Below are 26,921 nucleotides of genomic sequence, written 5' to 3' on the forward strand. Positions count from 1 at the left end.
AAGGTAAGCTCTTTATCCTGATTTTGGAAGTCTATTTATGTATGTGGAAGGACTTAATAGGAAGTTGCTTTACCTTCACCTTATTTTGTTGGGAACATAAAATGTACCTGAAAAATTAAATCTTTTAAAAAAATGTAATCTATCCACTACAACATTTTTATCACCTTGGCTGAAACTGCCATTGTCAGCAATCGTCATATTCTCTATCATTGCAACATGAAAAACTCGGTAAGAATTTAACTCTTCATATGTCAAATCTTCAATATTTTTTTGTAATAATTGTAAACTTCTATTTAGTTTATCAGTAAAGGTAAAGGTAAAGGTAAAGGCCCTCCCGTTGATCAACGATTTGCTTGAGCGGGCCCAGTAACGTCTCCATTGGAGACTTTGTTGTTACTGTGTTTGGCATATCGAATACGTCACGAGGAGCTTGCCAGGCTCTGCCGTGCAGGCCAGATACTCTCAGTAGCTTGCCGGGCTCTCCAAGAGGGGTGGAGGAATCGAACTCGGGTCGGCCATGTTGGTTGCATGCAAGGCAAACACCCTACCGCTGTGCTATCGAGTACTTTAGAATAATCTTCCTTATATGGTTGAGTTTTACTGTTCGAAGCTATCTAATTAGCAATTTCTAAATGTGCTTGTCTATATCATAATTAACTATATATACAATTAATGTATATATTTCTAACTACATATCTATACGTGTTTACTTTGCTTGACCTCCCATCTCCACCAAAAACTTGCACAAGTCTCTATGTTTTTTTTTTCAAATTTCTAATTTTCGTGGAGTAAATATAGCCTCTTCACCAAATAATATTGGAAAACTGGATAATCACATGTAAAAAAAGTAAAGCTATGTATATATCTCATATCCTTTAATGAAAGTCAATTCAAAATGGATCAGACCTTGAGATCAGAACAGAATCCATAGAATACACTGAGGAAAATATAGTCAGAACACTCCAAGACTTGGACCTCAAAGTTGCTTCCAATGATGTCATATCACCAAATCACCATTGGCAAAGGCAACAGAAACCAAGATAAGGATTTGGAACTATCAAATTAAAGAGAACTTGCCTGGCAAAAGAGACAGGCTAAAACTAAAAGTCACCCAATTAAATGGGAGAGAACATTCACACTCAGCACATTGGGTAAAGGATTCATAGCCATGACACACAAAACACAAAGATCAACAACAATAAAAATTCCAAAATCTTACATAAATGAGGAGAAGAAATGAACAGGTACTTTTCTGAAGACAGATGAATAGCCAGTATTTATATGAAAAAGCTTTCATCACGAGGCTGGAGAGATAGCACAGCGGGTAGGGCGTTTGCCTTGCACGCAGCCGACCCGGGTTCAATTTCCAGCATCCCATATGGCCAACTCCTGAACACCGCCAGGAGTAACTTCTGAGTGCAGAGCCAGGAGTAACCCCTGTGCATTGCCAGGTGTGACCCAAAAAGCAAAAAAAAAAAAAAAAAAAAAAAAACAAGCTTTCATCATTACTTATTATCAGAGAAATGCAAATCAAGTCAATAATGAGATATTATCTTACACCAGAAAGAATGGTGCTTACCAAAAAAGCTAGGAATAGGAACCAGAAAAATAGTACAGCAGGAAGGGTATTGCCTTGAATGCAGATGACTAACGTTCAATCCCTGGCAGCCCCCTATGGTCCTCTGTCTGAGCACTACCCTGAATGTAGAAGCAGGAGCAACTACTGAATACCCCTAGGTGTGGCCCCCAAACAGAACAAAACAGTAAGTGGGAACAATCTATGTTAGCAGGGATGTGGCAAAAAACAAAATTCTCATCCACTACTGGTAGAAATGTAGTCTGGTTCAACCCCTATGAAAAATAATATGGAAAATATTCATCAAAGTAAAAATACAGTTGCCATATGAACCAGAAATACTTCTGTGTATCTTTCCCCAAGAAGCAAAAATATTCATGCAAAATGACACATGCACACCATTATTGATTGTAGCACTTAACATAATAGGTAGGATATGGATTCACACGATTGTCCAAAGACAGATGATTGGATAATGAAAACGTGGTATATAGATACATGAAGTACTATGCAACTGCAACAAGTGAACAAAATCATACAATTCACAGCAACTGAGAAGGAACTGAAGGAAATCATATTTCAATCCAAAAAAGAGGGACAAACGCTGAATGATTTCACTCATCTGTGGTATATAGAGTAACAGGATGAGAGAATGAAAGTTATCATAGGGGGTAATACCTATATTACCCTGGTCCCAAGATTATAGAAAGGAGGACAGAGAAGAAAAGAAACTTAAAAGGGAAATAAGGAGCAACAAACAGGAGAACAGAGGGGCAAAGATGAGGTGTGTGTGTGTGTGTTTGTGTGTGTATATATGTGTGTGTATATATATATACATATATACACACGAATATGTATATATGCTTATAGATGTATGTGTGTATAACATTTATGTATGTATAAACCACAGAGCCACCAATACTGCATGCATGAGACCCAAACTCAATAACTAAACTTAAAAATGTAACTGCCAAGGAGGCAGTCTGGGGGTGTGTGAAGAATCTAGAGATATTGGTAGAGGGAAGTTCACACTAATGATTGGATTTGTGATAAGACTTTCTGTGTCTGAAGTTATTAGGAACAACTTTGTAAATCGTGGTGACATAAATTTAAAAAGAAATTTAATTTCTTAATGCTTTGCATAGTGCTTGACATAATAAACACTTATTATGCTTATTCCATTTTCACATTTCAGTCCTCTTAATTATACAACTTGAAGTTTGATATACTTTATTTTTCTTACCACTCCCAAAGATAGACCAGTCCAATGAGAACTAGAGAAAAAGGCAAAGTGACCCAGTCACTTTTTCTTCTCAGAAAAATGAGCAATGATTTCTAACTGCCAAATTCCACCCTCCTCCTAACCCACATTCTGAAGACAGCTTGGGGAATAGCCACGTCCTCAGTTCTGGAAATGCTTCCTCCCTTAACCTCAGCAGTCCCCTAAGTCTTGTTAAGCACGTATTAGCTTTTTAACCCTTAAAGAGTCTTAACAGATTTTAAAAGGAAAGGAAGGGCTGAAGAACCCAAAGATCAATGTAATATTTTTTTTCTGATTAAAAGTAGGAACAAAGGATAATTCATAGTAAATGAACTGGAGTTTAACAGTAAAAGAATTTCTTATGATTAAACTGGAGTTTAATAGCAAAGGAATTTCTTATGATAAATCTTCTGGCTCACAATAAACTGAAATCTAAGTTAATGAAGCAGAGTAACCAAATCCGGAAGAGCTGAAGTGGAAATGGAGGCAGGTTACACATGATGGTTTGGTGGGAAACTGGGCATAAGAGCTATTCAGATATTTAAGTGATAGTCAGAGTTGTACATATGTATTTACCTCCTAGAAGAAAATCAATCTGTTCCACTAGAAGTAGATAGCTAGATCTGAAAAACTCACATTTTAAAAACACATTTTTTTCAGAAAATTACACTCATCCCATAAAGATAAAGACTTTTCTTCCTAAAACACTGTCAATATACTGTGCACTTCATGATGTATAATGAAGGCTGGTTTTAATTGTTATTTTATTATAACCCATGAATAATTTTTCATGATATTAAAAAATTAAAACTTTAAAATCTATTTTTTGTATCTCCAAATGAGAGAAATTCTCTAAATTGTATAAAATGTTGGCAATATAAACTAGAAATGGTAATACAAACAAAGTATTAGTCTAATTTACTCAGAGATCTTCAGTGGAAATCTTACTTTGTTTTTGAAACTGAAAGTGCTCATTGATAAGGAAACATAAATCAAAAAATGAACTGAGCAAAAAATTATCTTTGTTCTCAGATATTTCTAAAATTTCAAAGTGTAGATTTAATGTAAATGGGAATAGAGAGGTCTGGATAATATTAATATCCAAATTAATGACATTAATGATGTCTTTTCCCCACCTTCTGTTATCAGTAATATTGTTTCAAAGCTCAAGGCCCACTCTAGAAAAAATCCACTTTTTCTTTTTTCCTTTCTTTTCATTTTTTCTTCTTTTCTTTTCTTTCTTTCGTTTTTTGTGGTGGGGAGGGGTAAGGATGTTGGGGCCACATCTATTATGTTCAGAACTTATTCCTGACTCAGTTCTCAGGAGTCACTTCTGGTTGTGCTTGGGGGAACATATATAGAGATTCAACTAGGGTTAGCAGCATGCAAGGCAAGTGTCCTAACCCCTGTGCTATCTTTCTGTCCACTGAGACAAACAGTCCATCTTTTTTGCAAATGGCTGTCCCCAGTAGTGCTCAGGGTCCACCAAAGCTACAGAAGGTGGAACTCAGGGATATCCAAAGTTTTAATTTACTTCACAATGCGTTTGGTGTCACTATGGCATCTCCTCAAAATACCTTACACAGTTACTTCCTCACAAACTCAGTTGAAAATTTAAATGGCAAAGTCCAAAATCGCAAAATCCAAAAGTCCCTGAACAAACGGTTTGATGTTCTTTGTGTTCCTGGAGCAAGCAGGCACCATTGGGCTACACTAGCATGCTACAGGGACGAGTGGAGACGTTACTGGCGCCCGCTCAAGCAAATCTGGTGAGCAATGATACAAGTGATATCCGCTAAAATGAATTTATCACTAAAGTGAATCAGCAATGTAATAAGGAAAATAATTATAATCCATGAATAATTTTTCTCAAAATGTTAAAAACAAAAATTTAAACTCTATAATCTGTTTTTTTTATTTCCAACTAAGAGAAATTCCCTAAATTCTATGAGACAAATGCTCCCTTTCCCCTGGATACTCTATTAGGAGTACTTCTATATAACCACTAGGTGGCGACTTTTAAACACCCACCAGTGGGAATAGTGACCAAGACTTGAGTAATTTAATTCATAGCTCGTTAGTAACATCACACTCAGACAAAAATTATAAAAAATATTATATTTTATAACAACTGATACAATTAACATTTTAAATATGTAGAAAGAACCTAAATAAAGTTATATTCCTGCTTATTTAAGAAAAACCAGGAAAAACTGCTAATTTTTTTTCATAAATCAGTTATTAAAAACCAACACAGCACTGCTTACAAAGGTTCAGAGAGGAACATCTCCTAACTGGAAACCTGGTAGTACTGCCTCACTATTTCCTCATAAATAACTACTTCATAATGAGAGAAAGAGAGACAATATAAAAATATTGTCTAACTCCAATCAAGATAGGAAATGAAGGACATAACACACTAATTTGAGAAGAAAACAAGGGGTTGGAAGAGAGTAGGAAGAAGAGGAGAAGAGAGAGGAGAGGAGAGAGGGAAGGGAAAAGGAAGACGAGATTTCACTGATTCCTAATGAGGAATTTTACAATTTTTATTACTTTGGTTAGGGAAGAATATTTCAATGGTGTCAAAGGATCTTCTATTAATGTACAAAGTTCCAGCACCCCAGCAACAGCAAAGGGCCCTTGACCCACCACAGTGTCCCCACATGTCCCCACGTGTCCCCTCTTATCCAGTTGCCATTCCCTGCCCTGCTCCTCTCCCAGTGCTTGGTAATAAGTTTTGTTATCCAAAGCTAAGGATTTGTCATTGTCCAACATTGTCCTTTCCCCTGTTTTTTCTCACCTTAGGAATTCTGACCAATATTTTCAAAACAGTTTCTTCCATAAATTAAGTACTCAATGATAATAATGCAATAAATCATTCTGGACACAAGTATATTGCTATATATAAATATCACTGTGTATGACTTCCTACCCTCCACCAACTGAAACTATCCTCCATCTCCCTGTCATTCCAGGATTGAACAAGAATATAGAATGTTATTAACAGCATTTAAGCTATTGACACTGGGAAGCCCACAACTCAGTAGAACACTGAAGAATGCTGCATAAGGTCATTGAAACCTAGTCTTGCTACCCACTATTATCACTATACCCCACTTCCTTAAGATTTGCTGGCAATTTATTGCCTTTACTGGCAATAAAATTTCATGGATGCTCATAAATATCATCCAACTTTTCAACCCAAGTTTGAAAAAATATTTGGTAAAATTCACAGAAGCACAATATACTGTTAAAGATTAAATCAGCAACAAAAGTTCCTAGTAACATGCTCTAAAATATTTCCCTCCTTTTCATATCAAATAACTGTTGCTTCTTAATTCTTTTATATCTCCCATTTAGGTAGAGCAAAGATAAATTTTATAAGAATTTATAGGCTGTAGAGTAGTAAGAGATTCACTAAGAGAAAATTAAACAACTCATAACTTTCTGACTGAATCATGAAGTAATAATAGCAATGGTCACGGTCCTCCCGTTGTTCATCGATTTGCTTGAGCGGGCCCAGTAACGTCTCCATCATGAGACTTGTTGTTACTGTGTTTGGCATATCGAATATGTCACGGGTAGCTTTCCAGGCTCTGCCAGGCAGGCAAGATACTCTCGGTAGCTTGCCGGGCTCTCTGAGAGGGGCGGAGGAATCGAACTCGGATTGGCCATGTTGGCCACTTGTAAGGCAAACGCACTACCGCTGTGCTATCGTTCCAGCCCTAATAACAGCAATATACAAATGAATTCAGTGATTTAAAATATGAAGAATACTGTATACTGAGAAAGATATGAATTCAGAGAACTGCAACCCAGAACTTGTGAACAACATGCATTCTGGGGGATAGATAAGAAAAAAAAGATTTGGCATAAGTTATATAATATCCTCATGCTTTCAGAAAGAGAGGGACTGGCATAGAAAGACTGCACTCATCTGGGGAATATAAAGTAACAGAATGGAGATGAACACCCAAGAATAGTTGAGGTAAGTACCAGGAGGTCTGCTCCACAGCTTGAAAGCCGGCAGCACATGCTGGGAGAAAACACAACTCAGATAGAGAAGGGAACACCAAGTAAAGGGTGTTTGGAGGACTTGCTGGGGATGCAAACGCGTGCTGAAAGTAGACTATAGACACAACACGGTGGTTACTCAATACCTTATTGCAAACCACAACATCCTAAAGAAAAGAGAGTAAAAGGGAATGCCCTGCCATATACGTGGGGTGGGGTGGGGGGGATGGAGGGGAGGGCAACTGGGTTTATTGGTGGTGGAGAATGGGCACTGGTGGAGGGATGGGTACTTGATCATTGTATAACAGAAACCCAAACATGAAAGTTTATAAGTCTAAAAAAAGACTAAAAATTTATAACATTATTATAAAAAATCCTCATGTTTTAATTCAAAGTTAACAGAAATAGTTATTTAAATTTAATGTATCCCTTTAGCTCTGCTAGTAAATTTGTTGATATTTTTAATCACTCCTTTGATAGCTTTGTAGCAGCTGCTAAGTCGGAAAGATGAATTGTTAATTGGAAAATAAATTATTAGGCAATCACTTGAAAGAAAAGGTTATCTAATAATTTCTTTTTCCTTTATCCAATTTGGTTATTCCTGTAGTAACCAGAGATTACAGAACATGAACGTTTTATCTCAACAGTACATTCCTGGCATTATTTGCACATGAGTTACAACTTTTGAAAACAACATAAGGAATTCATTAGAAGTTTCGCTAGATTCTACTTTAACTTTACCTCTTAAGAGGGAAATATAATTTTGTCTAAAAAATAATAAGTAATTATCAAATTACTCCTTTCCTCTGAATAGACCTTGAATTATGTATCACGTTTAACAAAAGTGAGAGATTAAGAAGACCCCTAGGCCTTTACTGCATCAGAAGAACATGGTAAAGACTAACTGACTTAGAACCTTTACACATTCAAAGAGGGAACTTCACTATCAACTTACAGGTCTTCCTTTGGGGCCTCTCTCTCCTCTTGGTCCTTGTGAACCTGGAGGTCCCTAGAACATAAAAAAGGTGTTTATAACTGCAAAAACATGAATAGTTCAGATATAAACAAAACATTATTAACAGCATTCAAGCTACTGACGCTGGGGAGCCCACAGCTCAGAAGAACAATGAAGAAGGTTTTTATTTAAAAATTTTTTGTTTTAAATTTTTGTTATGCTTGCTATAGGAAAGTTGTGAAATGGTAAACATCACATTTTTCAGTTCTCTCTGGTTAAAAAGTTTATATATATACATATATACACACATATGTATGTAAATGCTCTGAAAAAATAGAAAAACTGTTGTAGTAATGACACTTGAAGGACTATAAAGAATTAAATGTTACATTATAGTATCATGAAACCCAAATGATTTAATGTATTAGCTTGAACAGTAATTGGAAACTTGTAGGGTTCACTTTAACTGTCTTTTCCTGGACAATTCTTTCCCATTAAATTATGGGCATAAAAGATTACAGATAAGATCTTGAGAATGCAAACTCCAATTTACCACTTATCTGAGGGAATGCATGACAGTACATGATAGCTCAAATTATTCATCCTTGTTGAAATTGTCAAATTGATGAAAACAGTGTGAGGGTGGTGGGGAGAGGCCTGTTATTCTATTATTCCTAAATGTTTAATTTACTTGATTTAAAATATTGCATCATATCCATTGTATACCTAAATTCAACTTAAAATTCCAAACAGCACTAGTTATTTCCTCTTAAAATAATGGAATCATTATAATTCCAAAGCAGTACTATTGTGTTGATATCTTCATTTTCTTTACTGAGAAAACAGGGAATTGCCTTAAGAATTTCATTTCTATTCAAAAAAAAATTTCAATTAACTTAGCAAAATCAGATCATGCATTTACTCAAAAAAAATACAGTTTTATTTAAAACAAATGATTCAGTACTAGAACAGATATTTAAAGCATATTAGTGTTTTACTTATATTGATTTAATGTCTTAAAATTTATAGAAATTGTATGTCTGTGCATATTAGCATTCAATTTATTTATAAGTGCTACTGTTATTCTAAATATTTTAAAGTAAAGCAGATATGTGCATTCTCATGTATAACTTCTCAAATCCTACTGTGGTATAGGATATAAAATCAATAGCAGCTGAAATTAAATGTTTGTTACATCAAGCAGATAATAATATATTCATAATCATTATTAAATGGTGATGTCCCAGTTTCAATGAGTAAAGCTGCTAATTTACAATTAATAGTGTAATCATAGATTGTTTTGCCTTTCAGATAACTTATTCTAATATTGACATATGTAAACTAATGTGGTTAATTAATTTCAGAATATAATTGATATCTATCTGTGAGTCATTGCTGCAAAGCAATCTTTAAACTTTTAGACATTTCAAGACCAAATGTTTTGAGAAATCAAGCATCACTGTTTTATATTCCATTGTTTTTTTATGTACATAAAGTTTCTAAAGAGTTTCATTATCTCTTGAATTTTGAAGTAACTTACGGAAGGGCCTGGACGACCACGTATGCCTGTTACCTAAAAGATAAATAAAGTAATATTATTAGGTAAAGTTTTATTGAGTTTTAGAAAAGTCAGTACTCAAATAACATTAGCAGCAAAATCTTCAATGAATTACTATATTTTAGCTACATATTCAGTAGTACATTGATTCTTTTGTTAGCATTAAATGGTTTTTGTATTTTGAGGGCAAGCGGATCCACTCCTAGCAGTGCTTAGGGTTTACTCCTGCCTCTGCATTGAAGGATAACTCCTGGTGGGGCCTGGGAAACTATTACATGGTACCAGGAATGGAATCCAGGTCAGCAGCAAGCAAGGCAAATAGTATAGCTGCTGTATTATCAATCTGGCCAATAATCTCTCCATATTATCAATCCATTTCATTAAATAATCTATTTTGATATGCTTGTTTGATACTACAACATAATATAATTAATTTCCTTTCTTTGAAGGTATATATGGAATAATATGTAAATATAGTTATGTGTATTAAAGAAACATTAAAATATATATTTATTAATACTTACTACAGGCACTAGTCCTGGTTCTCCTTTTTGTCCCTATGAAGTTAAAAAAGAAAGTTTCATTGGTAATATACAATGCGTTGTTGAGCATGAATATATTCCATATAAACAATAAAAAATTTTATGAAATGTAAAAAGAAAAAGAGAGAATAAAATCAAAATTTCAGAGCATTTAAGCAGACATTGTTCATCACAAGAATTACTACTCATCTGAAGGATAAGAAAAGAAAATCAACTAGTGTGTGAAATGTGCAAACTTGTTTCACTCAGTTTTCACTGTGATCAAAATCCAGAGTGTACAAAGCCAAAAAATGTTTATTAAGTTAAAGAAGAAAAATTGTAACATAGTAGAAAAAATTATCCAAGACATAAAAAGCACAAAAGAAAATTCAAAAATCTGTATTTATTTGAATTTTAATTTTAATATCATAAGTCACAAACTTTTTAATAATTTAGATGTCATTCCAGAAACATTTGTCATATGATTTTTAAAGCTCATGAAAGAATGTTAGAAATAGTATGAAAGAAGCATGTTCATTTTTTATAATAGTAACATTGAAAAAAATATAAAATAATATATTCAGATAATTATCAAAATCTGAGGAAGCTCTTGATAAGATAGCTAAATTGGAAAATTGAAAAAAAAACACAAGTAACTATTGTAACTATTAATACTTAATGTCAGACAATTTAATTGTACCAAATATGCCAAATACAACACATGTAGTTGCAGCCTTTTGATTCCTAAAATTCAGAATTATTCAAAACTGTACTCTCAATTTTTCAAGTATCTCAAGTATATGGATTAAATAATATTGGATAGATTGTGCCTACACGTACTCTATTTTATTATTATTACCACAGCTAGTGTAAGGTAAAGGTAAAGGCTCTCCCGTTGTTCGTCGATTTGCTCGAGTGGGCCCAGTAACGTCTCCATTGGAGACTTTGTTGTTACTGTGTTTGGCATATCGAATGTATCACGGGTAGCTTGCCAGGCTCTGCCGTGCGGGTGAGATACTCTCGGTAGCTTGCCAGGCTCTCCAAGAGGGGCGGAGGAATCGAACTCGGGTCTGCCATGTTGGCTGCGTGTAAGGCAAACGCCCTACCACTGTGCTATCACTCCAGCCCACAGCTAGTGTATTCAGGACTTATGTCTGGCTCTGTGTTCAGGAGTCATGCCTGGCTGTACTCAAGGTACAGATTGAGTACTAGACTGAACCAAAGTTGGCTGTGAACAATGCAAGCACCTTAACCTCTGGACTTACAATGTGAACAATGCAAGCACCTTAACCTCTGGCCTCCACCTCAATTTTGTTTATTTACTAGCTTTACTTATGTCAGGACTTTCTTTCTAAAGCATTATTTCCTTCTCTAGGTTATTTTCATGAATGTAAACACTGTCAATATATTCTTCTTGGGTATCTTAATTACTATTAACATATTTTGAAATCCCTTGACCCAAGGTACAGTTTTGGGGGACCACTATGGGCACTGCAGTGATGTTTGGAGGTTACTTGGGGTCTGGAAGTGCTAGGAGTAGGACAAAGGGTGGGGCACTGCAATCAGTATCTCAGATATTGTCTCACACTGAAATCAGTGTCACACATGCAAGGCATGTGCTATATCACTTGAGCTATTTCCCAATTTGTAGCTAATTTCTTTATTTTTAAAATCATTTATTTCTTTATTTGGGTTGCAGTGCTCAGGGCCTACTGCCGGCTCTGTGCTCAGAGATCATTCCTGGCCTGCTTAGGGGACTGAATGGGCTGCTGAGAATCAAACCTAAACAGGCCACATTCAAGGCGAACACCCTCGCTACTGAACTATGGCTCTGGTCCCCAGTAATTAATTTCTTTAAATGTTCTGTAGTATTCAGCCAATAAAAGAGAAATCAAAACTCCTACAAAAGAACACTCAGCTTCTTTCCCTCTTTTTTCCCCTCCCTCCCTTCTTTCTTTCTTTACATCACTTAAACATTAATTGCACTTCTAATATGTCTATGGCATGTACATGTATGCATATGTATGTATTATGTTTATATGTAATAAATGTAAGAAATACCAGGACAACATGACACAGTGTCAAACCCTAAGAGATTCACAGTGATCTGAAAGAAATCGCTATGAACAAAGATAAACGAGGCAGATTTCATAAAGTAAAACTATTCAAAGTAAAACTTACCTTTCTTCCTCTACCTACAAAGAGAAAAAAATATATATTATTTCATACAAAAATAATGATCAAAAATCATCTAAGTATCTTCAGTAATACATATTTGTGGAATCAGAACTTAATAAACACATTTCTATAGTACCTAAAGGCAGAATACAAAATTATTTTGAAACAATATTTCTATAGGACAAAATCATACATCATTTTGGAAGAGTTTAACATTCTTTGAATATTCTTTGCCTTATTCATGCAATATCCAAAATTCATTAAATTTTAAATATGAAATAAATTTTCTTCAGTTTTTTAATATTTTCTCTATACTTTTAAAATATGCTACATTTTGTATGCTTAGGAAACTGAGATATACTAAAGTACATGTAGAAACACAGTAAAGTCTTGTTTTTGTCTTTTGAACTAGTCCTAGTGGTGCTCAGGGCTTCCCCTTGGTTCTGTCCTTAGCTCCTGGTGGGGTTCAGAGTGCAAAGGACTGAATCTGGGTCAGCTGCCTAAAATGAAGCAGCTTACCTGCTGTGCTGTTTCTCTGGTCCCACAGTAGATATTTCTCTACCACTTCCCCCACTTCCTTCTGCCACAGAACATTAAATTTCATTGATTTTTCTATTAGTAGTCTTCCTTAAGAAAACATTATAGGGCAATCTATATTTTAAATTAACACTTGAATTAGTAATGTTTTAAAATTTTCTTTTCATAAATCTTGTTTGCTTTATATTAATTTAGCATAAGTAACTTTTTCTCACATGTTACTACTATAAATGAGGTGTTTTCCCCATTATTAGGCCAACAAATAAATGTCTATTTGTAGCAAACAGATTTTTATATTTGTTAATTTTATGCTGCATTGCCTTAATAAAATATTATTTTAGAGGGGATTGTTTTGCTTCTTTATAATTTCAAATATCTATCTCTTCTTTTACAATGTCTAAATCTCTAAATTTGGGGGCAGTATGATAATGCACAGGATAGGGCATTTGCCTTGAATGTAGTCAACCTGGATCCAATCCCTAGCACCACATACGGTCCCCCCAGCCCTGCCAGGAGTGATACCTAAGATGGGAGGAAAAACCCTAAGCACCACGGGTGTGCCTCCCTAAAATAATAAACAATAAAATATACAAAAATGTAAATAAATCTCTAAATTCCTTTTTATCTCCTATAAAAGAGATAGGTGTAGGTATACTCAATGATTTTAAATTGTAGTCATCAGAATCAATCTTCTTAGTTTAATACTGACTTAAGAGGGAAATTTCTAGAAATAAAACTAATGGAGATTTCAAGTTTAGATATAAATGTTATGTTATATTAATACAATTACTTAATAACCAAGCCTATTTATCAAGTGTAGATATATACATATATTGACCATTGCCAAATATCCTTATGAGAAAAAAGTATAATAAAGATCTTCACAAGTTGATTAAAATTTTTTTTATTTATACAATGATAAATTCTATTCAAATTTATAACATTAAAAGTTTTACTGTGGAATGAACCCTACATTTAATTACTATTATTTGAATGTGCTAATATATTTTTCTTTTAAATTTTCAAACAAAAATTTGATTACAGATTTTATGTATATGTTTACTAATTGTCAGTTTACATCAAAGATACTTCTTTAAGAGCAAGACATTGAAAGTTTGCTTTCCCTTTGAAATTTCTAGGACTGCTTAAAACGCATAACAATTACTTGCTTTTCATGGTTTTGCACAACTATGAAACTGCTTATTTTAAGATTCTACTCATTATATAATTTTTTTCTGTTCCTCAAGAAAAATTTGTTTGCTGTTTTTCTTCTAACAGAGCTAATTTCATTAAATTATCCTAGAAAATTATGAGTTTCATATGGTTTTTCAAACTTATCAGCAACCATACTGTGCAAAACAGGCTTCTCTGATTCTTTAATGTCCTATTACTTTCATTAGGTGATCTTACTCATCACTTATGGCTTTATCTTATTGCTTTGCTGCATAAACTTTTTCATTTGGTCCGTACCTCTCATAGAGCCCAGCGAACTACTGAGAGTATCTCACCCGCAAGGCAAAGCCTGGCAAGCTACCCGTGACGTATTCGATATGCCAAACACAGTAACAATTGTCACAATAGAGACAATACTGGGCCCACTGGAGCAAACTGATGAACAATGGGAGGACAGTGACAGTGACAGGTGGGGGAGGGAGCAGGCACCCAGGGATGTTCAGGACTGACTGTGCACAGAGATCGCTCCTTGCATTGCTCAGGGACCATGCAGTGCTGGGATTGAACCAGGCTGACCAGTAACAAACAAGACAAGATTTCAACCCACTGTATTTTCTTCCCGCCCGATATAAACTCTATAAATTCTTCTAGTAAATTATCCTCTTCTCTTATAGTATATTCATATCAATATCATTTTCAATTAAGTTTTTATTATTATTCATCTAAGAATGAATTGTTTTCCAAAATATGTATTTTCAGAATATTGTAATGTTGTTTTAATATATAGTTAACATCATGGTTTCAGTGTACTATTCACTTGCATCCACAGATTTACTTTTATGTCATTCTTGAAGATACTTTGCAGCTTGTATTTGCTTCAGGTAGCCCTTGAATATATTCTTTTACATTCTTCTTGTTAAAATTTGAGATTAGGTATTTAGTTGAGACACATTTTTTTCTGTTGCCTAATATCTAAGAGGAGAATTAAGAAAGTACTGCCTAGTGTTTTCAAGACTATAAAATTGAATAATTCTTTTTTATATTTTGTTATTTGCAATGAAACTCTTAGAAAAAAATATAGCTTTAACATTTTTTGATAATGATCAGATAAATCCCACTCTTAATGTCTTAGATTATTAATCTTAATACTACCATAAGCCTATTAATATTAATCTAAATGCTTCAATATTAAGTAAAATACATACTAACTTATTTCTCATGTAAATATCTTTAACGTACATTAAACTGTGCTATAAACTATGCTAAAGTATATAAACTAAGTCTTTGTAAAACACACACTTTTCTCCCAAAGTCTTTTAAGAAACAGTTATTTATATCATTTTTGTCCAGTAAATCCTTTGCATAATCTTGTTTTTCTTAGCTAAAATTTAGAGAAATCTGTATTGATGAGTCCATGTAACAAACATTGCTCTAGCAGTGAATTTCATTAGTTATTCCAGTTCCAAAAGCAAAGTTGATACCTGGAAAGATTAATAGATTTTTTAGATCTCCTCTTAAACATTATAGGTTTTGTAGTAAACCAGAAAATATCTTGGAGGCATCTAACATGGATAGAATAAAATGTGACCATCTGAAGTGGACTGAGGAATTTTCAAGTTAGATATAACCACTTAAAATTCAGCCAAAAATCATTGCATTTTTTAGAAGACAGGAAATTACTCTTGTCTCAATAATGCTAAAATGGGTAAATAGAATCATTAACCTCAAAGGTCACTGAATAGTAGTTAAATTATTCTCTTGGATCACTGGACTCTGAGAGCAAAAATCATTGTAACTAAAGAGATTAATCACTGGATCTATCTGAGTCAACTCTACATATTCTTACCAAAACTGGTGCCACCACCTCCAGTTGAATGTGGACAAACAGGACAGCATTCCCCAGCGGGTGTTATTGGGTCTGCACATTCAAGCACTTCCTGGCACTGTATCTTGTCACAAAGAATGGCTCCATTGTCACAGACACAGATCTGGCAAGGGGCAGGTTTCCAAATATCCCTGTTTAAATACATCTGTCCATTCTGGGTACAAGCTATTTCTTCACCATATCCTTCTGAAATAGAACAGAAAATGTCATTAGTAATTTTCTGGAAATTTGGAATCTGGGAAATATTTAAGAAAGTGAAACGTCTCATTGCTTCTCATCTTGTTGGTTCTAAATATTCTGGTCTAAGCAGTAAACCTATCCTCCAAATTCTCTCTGACTACAATATGTAAATTGAGATTGCTTTTCTCAATTGATAATGCTTCACAGCACTCTAAAGAAATTCATTCATCAATCCATCTATCCATTCATCTATTCACCTACACATTGTGTCGCATTATGCAAAGTAACTAAAATTACTAAAATGGGAACAAATAGGTGAAATAAAGATATAAAAATGAAAATAAATAGGTAAAACAGATATGTGTTGCAATTAATATTAACTAATTCACTGAGTTTACTAATTTTATCTCTTTCACTAGACAGTAAACATCAATGATGTTAAGATTAGGTTGTCTTGTTCATCACAGTATTTCTACAACTTGACCATGTTTTACACAGGATCAAGTTTCAACAAATATTTTTTCATGAAGAGATACGAACGGCTGAATGAATCTGAACCACAGTCTACTCACTTGATTTCACTAGCATTGAATATGTGCATTTCAACAATAAAACAAAATTTCTAAATATGCATTTGCAATTAGTTTATGAAGAACTACTTTTTTTGAAAGAGCTTGTCATTTGACATATAAACATACCAGGCGATGATTAAGAACTCACATAAAAATGATATTGTTTTTGAATTTTAAAAATTATGTCAAGTGCATATCTGGCAAGCTCCCCATGGCGTATTCTATATACCAAAAACAGTAACAAGAAGTCTCACAATGGAGACATTACTGGTGCCCACTCGAGCAAATCGATGAACAACAGGACAGTGCTTCGGTGCTACACATCTTCCTAGCTTTAGAAAAATTTTCTTGCATAACATTCTTTTCATTACTCTGTGGAATGCTTTGTGTCACATATTTAATCTTTCATCACAAATACTTGGCAAATAAATAACTGCTTTCAGAACAACAGAGCACATCCTGACTTCTGTGATGTTCAAAAGAAGAGCATGAAGTTTCAATCTCTTTTATCTTCATTAAAAGAAGTCTATCACATAAAAGTTTACCGAAAGAAGTCTGTTACATATCATATAGATAATCAAAAAGCCAACATTTTCCTGTATAATGTAAACATTATATCTAGACAATGTAAACAACAGAATAAATATGATCTTTTGTTTTAATTTGCTTTTTATGCGTGATTATTTTGTAAAAATCCTATACCTCAAATAAGGTGTTACTTTAATCTAAAAAAAAACACTAAAATAATGGGTTTACAGTTATAGTCCACTTCCATCAAGTCCATCAAATACACAAATTAAGAATAACTTTGTTCTCAGCAATCACACCCATAAGCCACCTCTGGCTGGCGCCAGGTAATCACATCATAGGCCACCATCCAGAGTTGAATGCCCTTCTGTTCCAGAAGGGAACATAACACGCCACTCACCACAACCACGCCGCCGGATCCGCGCCAGGCTATTTCACTCGGGGTCCTCCGAAAGCTGATAGGTGAGATCCCTCCCAGCCCTAAGGGACCCAGCCCCAGCAGTCGAAAACCTCCAGAACTCAACCACCACCATGTTCATGGCCACTCTTCACATGCTCAGGTAGAGCCTCACACATAAGTGAACCTATTCCTAGGCTGTGCGACACTTCATACCACACACCCTTCCCATACTCCAAGAGTACCACACCACATTTGATGGTGTGAGAGAGCAAAATGTGAGAGAGCCCTTTTAAGAGTAATTTATCTAGAGCTCTAAGGCTCCTTTAGAATTTACCATTGGGATTCAAAGAAAGAGGCAACCAATCTTAGAGGGAAATTTGAAGGCACAACCTTTAACAACATGTTAGTGATCTCTTTTAGAAGGGCTTAATGGCTCCTGGGTGAAATACAACAATCTTCATGCTCTTTCCCTTAAGGAAACATTTTTTGTAGCATTTTCAAGCAGTTTTTCATAACCAACAATACAAAATAGATTATTTTGGTTCTGCTTTGGAGCAGGGGTTGGGGCCTGAGATGGAAACATCTGAAATATGGTGGTGGGAAGGTGTAACAGTGGTGGGATTGGTGTTTGAATATTTAAATATAAACAAATATTGTGTACTATTTTATAAAACTTAAAAAATTTAAAAAAGAAGAATAACTTTGTTCATTAATTTTTATGATTGAGAGATATTCAATCACAAGAACTAAATACCAATGGCAAAAATGAGATAAACTGTAAGTGTAATTACTTTGCTTCTCTTTTCCCATACTACCAAGATATGAAAATGTTTCACATCCATTGTGAAAGTTAAGTGGTTTGTAATGCATGTGGGTAACTAGCATATGAATATCAAAAATACAATTTTTCAAGTTTAAATGTTAAAATTATGTTTTCTTGGGCTGGAGCAATAGCACAGTGGGTAGGGCGGTTGCCTTGCATGTGGCTGACCTGGTGGACCCGAGTTAGATTCCTCTGTCCCTCTGGGAGAGCCTGGCAAGCTACCGAGAGTATCTAACCCAAATGGCAAAGCCTGGCAAGATACCCATGATGTATTCGATAAGCCAAACACAGTAACAACAAGTTTCACAATGTTACTGGGCCCGCTCAAGCAAATCGATGAACAACTGGAGGACAGTGACAGTGACAGTAATGTTTTCTTTACATAAATATATATTATCATTGTGAAGTAGATTTTTATTCATTGATGAAACAATTTGACATGCATAAAAGACAATAAAAAAGCAAACAAGATGCTATGCTATAGTACTGATTTAACATAATTAAAATGTGAGAGGTCCTTTTCAAGAGTTATTTATCCTAGTGTTCTAGGGCTCTATTAGAATTCACCATAGAAAGACACAATGTCTTAGGTCTGTTAACTCTTTAGGGAAGATCAATTTCTTCATCAAAGTCTAAAACAGCCTGACCTCAACACTAGGCTAAAAGAAGGTGGTTACTGTATTACTTTCTTTAAATAAAATTAAAAGTTATCTTTATATTCTGTGTCATCCCTGTTTCTTTTCCAGGAGAATTTAAAATTAAGTCTAAGATGCAGTAGAAAGTTAGTATGTATACTTTAAAATCTCAAGAAGATGAAAAATCATGTATGTTGCTAAACCATGCCTTATCCTCCCCAATATAGGAATCTATGAATGTCACAGAGAGCACAAAACTTCCAGGAATTCTCATTGTTTATGTTTGAATGAAGAACACACACAAAGAAATACTGGGCAGAAAATACAGAGGTCTTTCACTTTGGGGTTTTTCACATGGTAGTTGTATGCCTTATGATTATGCTGGCCCTTATGCTCTTTTTTTAACAAAAATATTTACTTAAATGAAAAGAAAATTGAAAACAAATGTAATTTTCAGTAAAGTTGTTATGCTATTATTTTTTAATGAATCACTGTCACTGTCCTCCCATTGTTCATCGATTTGCTCAAATGGGCCCAGTAACAACTCCATCATGAGATTTGTTGTTACTGTGTTTGGCATATTGAATACATCACTGGTAGCTTGCCAGGCGTTGCCATGCGAGTGAGATACTCTCGGTAGCTTGCAGGGCTCTCTTAGAGGGGTGGAGGAATCGAATCTGGGTCGACCGGGCCAGCTGTGCGCAAGGCAAACCCTACCACTCTGCTATCACTACAGACTATTTAATGAATAATTTTATTAAAATAATAAATATTTTAATAGGAGAGTTTGAAAAATTCAATAATTTCCTCCTGCCGCCTCTTATCTAAATAATGTAATTCATGAAAGATGACACTAAGCTTAAACTTAAGCCTAGAAATGAAAATGAAATACCAATCTTAAAGGACATGGGCAAACAATTATTTTTAGTATAAAATATGACAATATCTCTAAACCCACAATACTGTGACACCAATATTTTTATTCTTCACGTTTCTTTAACTTACCTAAAATTGAAGAAAAATGACAAGTATCTACTAGTATTGCTGTTATTCTATAATCTCCCACCGTGCTTTAACTTCTAAAAATATTCCTTCTGAGTTACAGAATTCTTTAATCCTTACCAAATGTTCTAGAAAATTAAACCAATGCATTATGAAGTCATCACCACAAACATTCTTACAATGATAGCTTAAAGAGATGTATTTTATTTGACCACGTTTTATTTTGCAGCTAAATTTTCCTCTGTTTCTTATATATTTGCATAGATTTGTCCACTCAAAATTTTCATCTACATTTGTGGGTCCAGTACATTTCCTCTGAGATACTCTGTTGCCTTAATTTTATCTACATTTAAACTTAGTTGTAAAAATTAAGTTCTTAATCACTAGATGGCAGACCAAGTCTATCATCTGATGTTAGTTAGGTGGAAACTCAGTCACCAGAACTGTCTTGACAACTATGGGACACACCCTAGTTTTACATTCTTTAGTGCAAATTTAGTGCATACTTGAGAAAAAAAATCCTGAATCAAAATGACTATGTTTGAAATCTTGGTCTGTTAAGAACAGATGTGATCTTATTTGTATATTAAATTATTGATATCATCTACTTAAAAAAATATGTCCCAGTGATTCTACTTCTTGTATCTACTCCCAAAACACAAACACATTACTTAGAAAAGATATATTTAATTAAGCACTTAGTACAATAGCCATGATATGAAATCAATCCAAATGTTCAATTACAGAGAAATGCATGAAGAAGATATATGGATCATAGTGATAGTACAGCAGGGAGGGCATTTGCCTTGCATGCAAACTTGGGTTAGATTCCCAACATCCTATATGGTCCACCGAACTCACTAAGAGTGATTCCTGAGCACAGAGCCAGGAGGAAGCCCCAAGCATCTCCAGGTGTGACAGAAAACCCAAAGGGGGAAAAAATAGTTGTGGTATATATACACAATGGAATACTATGCAGATACAAGAAAAAATGAAAGCATGGAGTTCTCTGCAACGTGAATGAAAATAGGGAGTACATATTAAGCAAAATAAGTTAGAAAGATAATTACCAAATTATCTCACTCATTCATGGAATAGAGAGAGACAAAAAATAGGAAGTGTTGAATAATAACAAACCTTTGGCATTGGAATACAAAACCAACAACCAAGAAATGGAGAATGGGAGGAGGTGGAAGGAAGAGAAGTGGTGAAGTCTGGAGGTACTTTGAGGAGAGTGAGGTATAGTAATTTTTATATCAATATCACAAATGTCAACACTATTGTGACTTCCTAAACTATAATAAAAACATGAATTTTAAATTACATGTGAAATAAAATTCCCGCAATCTGTGCTGGACACTTCTTAACTTAAATCATTAAAGTTTTTCTTGCAGAAATAATGGAAAATCTTACCTAAAGAAACAAAAAAATTCTAAGTCTCTTACTAAGCCTTTTGTCAGATCATTTCTTCCCATGAATTATGAGCTGTCTGGGTACTAGAACTGCACTCACCTCAGTAACCTTCACATCCAATGCCATATAATTAGTACTTCAGAAATCTATTAACTGCATGCATTGGTGAACTATGAATAAACAAATGAAGGTAGAAAACAGTTGCTGATATAATTACTTTTTTTAAAGTGACACATGAGGGAACCAACGAGATAGTACAGTAGGTCAGGCACTTGTCTTGTGCATGGCTGACTCGGGTTCTATCCCACGCATTCCATTTAGTCCCATAAACCCACCAGGAGTGATCCCTGAGCATAGAGCCAAGAGTAAGCCCTGAGAACTCCCAGGGGTGGCCCCTAAACAAACAAAAATACAAACAAACAAGAAACATATGCAATGTTCTTCCATCTCAACTTCAGTGTGGCCTAAAAGGAACATTGTGTCAGTAACAGCAACTCATACTTTGGAAAACTTTTTAGAAAGTTATAGCAAGTCTTTCTGACCCAGCTGGCCTCAGTCCCTTCTGGGGCTGTGAATTTCTGTGCTAACATTACTGTAAGTTTCTCTGACTGCAAAAGTCTTTGAAACATCAGAAACATGGCACTGTCAGCTGGAGTTCTCATTAAGTGGGCAGAAAATAGACTGTATGACAAAAGAGGCAGCCATAGAGTAGCCCAACATGTCCCTCTGAACCAAACCACAAGGCAGTGCCTTTCCCAATGCACGGCCTAGGCCACTTGCTGGATTGTGTTCCAGAAATTCTTTCAAGGATTGTCCTCCCTCCCATCTGCTCTCTAGCACTATTTACCTTCCTAAAGGAGTGAGAAGGAGGTCAGAAATCTTCTCTTAAAACCTTCTTAGTAAAATGCCAGAAATTTTTCTTTCTCTATATTTTTTCCTTGACTAATTCATAATGTTAAAAAAATAGATAAATATGAAGTCACCAAGAATAGATATAGGGATCTGTTGTAGACTTTCACAATATTTTACCACCTCAGCCTTATAATCTGTAAGTGGATGAACGGGGAGCTAAGTATGAAGAACGACTGTGGGAGTTTACATCCTTTTCACCTTCGATCTACCAACAACTTCACTTTCAAGTAAAATAACTTCACTCTTAACTTTGGATCCCCAAATTCAAACCCCTTTGTAGGACAACTCCTCAAATTATTACTATTTTTTGTGTGTATGTTCCCTTCATTCTTCTGTTTTAAGCCAGAGTGGGCATTCAAGTATTATTTGAGAGGAGTGAAAAATTCCACTCCAATGTTGTTTTATTTTCTAAGGCAACATAATAATTTATAATAAGAAATTATCATGAAATGTGAAAAAATAAAATAAAGACAATTTATAGAAGTCTAGTAAAGTATATAAAATAACACAAGCTAGCTAAATTTGCCTACAGTCTGATTAATTTCTTCGACACAGTCATTAAACACACCTGAATTTTGTTTCAATCTCACATGCAAGGACTTTCCAGTTTACTAGTAAGGCTGATGTTTCTACTTTTCTTAAAATGGAAAAAACAAAAAGGAAAATCTTTCATTTTAGGTACTAAAGTTTTTTTCCATGTATCATTAGGAAATCTAAAAGACTGGCCAAAATATGAACAGAAATTGAATACAATCCTCATGTAATGCTCATCTAAAATTCTGTCTGGAAGACCCATTTTTAGGTCTGCTAATTCATTTGACATAGATTTATTTTTCTCCAAATATATAGTTCAAACTGTTGAATAGTTGTAAAAACACCACAAAGAGAACTAAGCCTGTCTTATACTTCATGCATTAGAAGTCTTAGTAGTAATTTCTATAGCAAATGCTAGTGTTATTCTCAAATGTTAACCTCAGCTAATAAACTAAGGGCCATCCACAATATATCTAATGTCCCTGCCTACCAAATACATGCACACTTTCCAATTGTTTTGAATTATGTGTGTCTACTTAATCTTTCCCTGGTACAAGAGTGCTTATGAGGAGATTATAAAATCTTCTCAGATCTAACTCAAGAATACAAAACATGAATTTACAAAGATATATCCATACCAATGTTCATTAGAAGAAAATACAACCGCAGTTGAATGGGTAAAGAAACTTTGCTATATGTTTACTCTCAGCTATAAGAAGAAATGTATGCATTTTTTAAAAAGTTCATTTATTCAGCAAATATTTATTACCTATTACCCAGTGCCAAACACTGAGAATATAAATGACAAATAATAAACTCCTCCTCACCTTATGGAACTAAAGAGGTAGACCTTTAAATAGATGACTAATACTATGCAGTTTTTTAGCATCAAATAGAAGCAAATATGGTACAGGAAGGACTGTACAGCAGATACTGTGTTTGCCTTGCATAAGGATGACTCAAGATCAATCCCTGGCACATACATCATATGTTACCCCGAGCACTGCCAGGAATAATTCCTGAGTTCAGAGTCAGGAGTAAACCCTGAGCACTGCTAAGTTTGACACAATACCCTTACCCCACCAAATTAAAGAAAAAAAAAACAGAAATAGAAGCAAATGATGTTGTATAAATACTTAAGAATGGCTCTACACATAGTTAGGTGATGAGGGAAATTAGAAGAGTTCTGATAGTCAAGTTCTTTAATTTCCTATTTATTTTCCTTAATTTCATAACTTAAAGGTTTTCTTTAATTTGTGTATTAGAAAAGCAAAATTCAAAGTGTTTTCTTTTGAAACTTCATTTCTAAGCTGAATATACTGTCATTCCTGACTCACTGCTAGCGGTTGGCAACGAACTCCTTCTCTCAGCCAACTGGCCAAGACGAATCTAAAGAAGCATGGGTACTTCCTCTCAATTATTACTTCCTATTTTCCTTTTATAATCATCACTTTCCTGGTCTGAGGGTAATATCAAGACGCTATTGTTTTCACATCTCCTTATTCCTCTAGGTAGTTCCTGGAGGAGAGGTGGGGCTCACCAGACCAGTGGTGCAGAAGCCAGAACACAGGCACAGGGAGGAGTAAGATGCCCCTAATGACTAAGTCTGGCAACTCTGTGATGAACTATTAATGCATTTATCCAGGTCCAATTCCACAGCCACTTGGAAATTCAGCAAAGCAAATATAAATACCATTTTTCAAATTAAGATTCCGAATTCTGAATTATACTACCTTGACACTTTGGGAAGTAAAAAATAGTTACATAATAGCTATTTTGAAGGACACTGAGTTTTACCCATGGGTTCTGGTTTATAATTAACAAGGTAGAGTCAATATATATTTAAAGTGTGTATTAAACATTAACTTATTTTATACTTTGCAAATCCATTCACACTCATTTTTGAAGTTTACTTTAGTATTGATCAAGTCTTTGTGTTGGTCCAAATTATATACCAGAGAAAAACAAAAGTGAAAGACATGTAAGAATTTTCAGTTGAAAAAAATAAAGAACTAAATATTCTTAGCAAACATATAGTAAGTTTTCTCTAAAATATCTTATATTAAGTCATTTTTCCAATTACATTGTTGGTCTAAATAAAAAATTTAAACAATTTAATTAAGTAAACTAATTAAACAATTTAAGATACCAGCTTTGAGGGATGCTGTGCAAGATATCTGAAAAGATTGAATCATCAGAAACTGTACCTGAGGAGGTGTGAGTGAACAGAATTGGGATTTAAAATAGTTAAAAAAAATGGAAGGTATTGCAGGAAGTGGAAGGCAGAAAGACTCTGCCTGGGGAATACCACATAAAGGCAGCATAGGAAAGGTGCAAACCTTGCAGATATTAAGGATAGGAGGGTAAAAATCATTCAACATCTTTCTGTACCTTAAATGTTGAGCAATAGTATCTGACACAAAGAAGTCTAATAAATATCTACTGAATAAATGAATAGGATGAATGGGTATATGGCTAACATAAATTAAGTATCTAAAATCAAAAGTGAAGATGCAATGGAAAAAGAAAATACCTCAAAGATATTAACAAAGTTAGGAGAAATCATTGATGTTGGATAGAATGCAAGAAAATGGGAAAATCCATTAGACCCCACATAAATAATATCGAGTTCTATTAACTATGAGTGAGATGACACATTAAAATAGAAAAAGTAATATTTATTATATGCAGTTATGAATTCAATTTTGTCTTCTCAAAAACATAGTGACATTCTAACCTCTAGTATATATTACCATCTTGTTCTTGCTTTTGTTTTGGGGCCACACACAGAAGTGCAGAGGGATTATTCCTGGATCTGTGCTCAGGGATTACTCCTGCATCTGTGCTCAGAGATCACTCTGGTAGTGTTTAGGAGACAACATGCAGTGCCAGGGATTGAATCCCTGGTTGTCTGCAGGCAAAACAAGTACCTTAACCCCTGTGGTGTCCCTCTGGCTGTATGGCCTTGTTTGGAAATAAAACCCATTGAAGATGTATTTAAGATGCAATCAGACCAGAGTACACCCTTAATCCAATATGAGTGTCATCATAAGAAAGGTGTACCTGGGGGTCCAAAAGCACAAAACAGAAACACAATCTGCAATTCAAGGATATTGATGGGGAGAAACCATTATCCTGATACAAATAAGCCTTCAGGCACTTTAATGAGTATGGAGAGTAAATGATTATATACCAACTATTATTTAGTTCTCTTGTAGATTTGTTTATAGTGCTAAGGAAAAAAATGTTCCCCAGAAAAATTAAGCTTAAACATTGTATTAATATGACATCCTGCATTGTGAAAAAATATGTTTTTCTTTATTTGATGTAGACAGTTAATATTACAAAAAGACCTTGTGAAAATTTTAATAAAATTTAACATTGGAAAAATAGTATTTAAATATTCTGTTTTCAAAATTAGATCATATTAATGATTTTATTTCCTCTCTTTTTCCTGAAGTCTAAGCTAATATTTTTCCCCAAATATTTTATTTTTATGTGGGGCTTGGACATACCCAGTGATAGTAGTATGCAGGGGACTATGAGATGCTGAGCACTGAATCTAGCCTCCTCTGTATTAGAGCATGAGCTCCAGCCTGTTGAGCTTCCTGGCCCCTTTACAAAACCTCTTTACTGATTTTTTAAATATTAGTTGCTGTTAAACATCTTGAAAACAAATTTCAAAGGAACAAAATGCAATTTTAATTGATCCTGGATCCTGTTTAATAATTTTCAGTTTAGTCATAACTGAGATAGGCAATAATGATTAGAAATGAATGAAATATATATAATGAAATTTGATTGCTTATTTTGTTTTACAATAATAAAAAAGAGCCTGTGCAATACTACCGAAAGCATTGTATAAATTCAATGCAATCCCTATAAGGATACCCATGACATTCTTCAAAGAAATGGAGCAAACACTCCTGAAATTTATATGGAACAATAAGCCCCCACGATTAGCTAAAGCAATTCTTGGGAAAACGAAAATGGGAGGAATCAACCTCCCGAACTTCAAACTGTACTACAAAGCAGTAATAATTAAAACAGCATGGTACTGGAACAAAGGCAGAACTGCAGACCAATGGAACAGGGTTGAATACACTGACATCTCCCCTCAATCATATGATCATCTAATCTTTGATAAAGGTGCAAGAAATGTGAGGTAGAGTAAAGAAAGCCTCTTTAACAAATTGTGCTGGCATCACTGGATGGCTACATGCAAAAAAATGGGCTCAGAACTCTGCCTAACACCATGTACAAA

General features: G+C 34.5%; 1 protein-coding gene across 1 annotated transcript in view; it reads right to left on the bottom strand.

Annotated features, from left to right (window-relative positions):
* COL5A2 (collagen type V alpha 2 chain) overlaps positions 1-26,921 on the bottom strand; it is a 145,324-nt gene that overhangs the window by 63,307 nt on the left and 55,096 nt on the right. The window contains exons 3-7 of the mRNA XM_056111963.1: positions 15,620-15,844; positions 12,067-12,080; positions 9,889-9,921; positions 9,347-9,379; positions 7,807-7,860 (exon numbers count right to left, since the gene is read on the bottom strand). Coding sequence (XP_055967938.1) covers positions 7,807-7,860; positions 9,347-9,379; positions 9,889-9,921; positions 12,067-12,080; positions 15,620-15,844 — 359 coding nt within the window. The remainder of the gene's footprint in view (positions 1-7,806; positions 7,861-9,346; positions 9,380-9,888; positions 9,922-12,066; positions 12,081-15,619; positions 15,845-26,921) is intronic.

Source organism: Sorex fumeus, unplaced genomic scaffold (genome assembly GCF_029834395.1).
Source record: "Sorex fumeus unplaced genomic scaffold, SorFum_2.1 ptg000014l, whole genome shotgun sequence".
Classification (NCBI taxonomy): Eukaryota; Metazoa; Chordata; class Mammalia; order Eulipotyphla; family Soricidae; genus Sorex; species Sorex fumeus.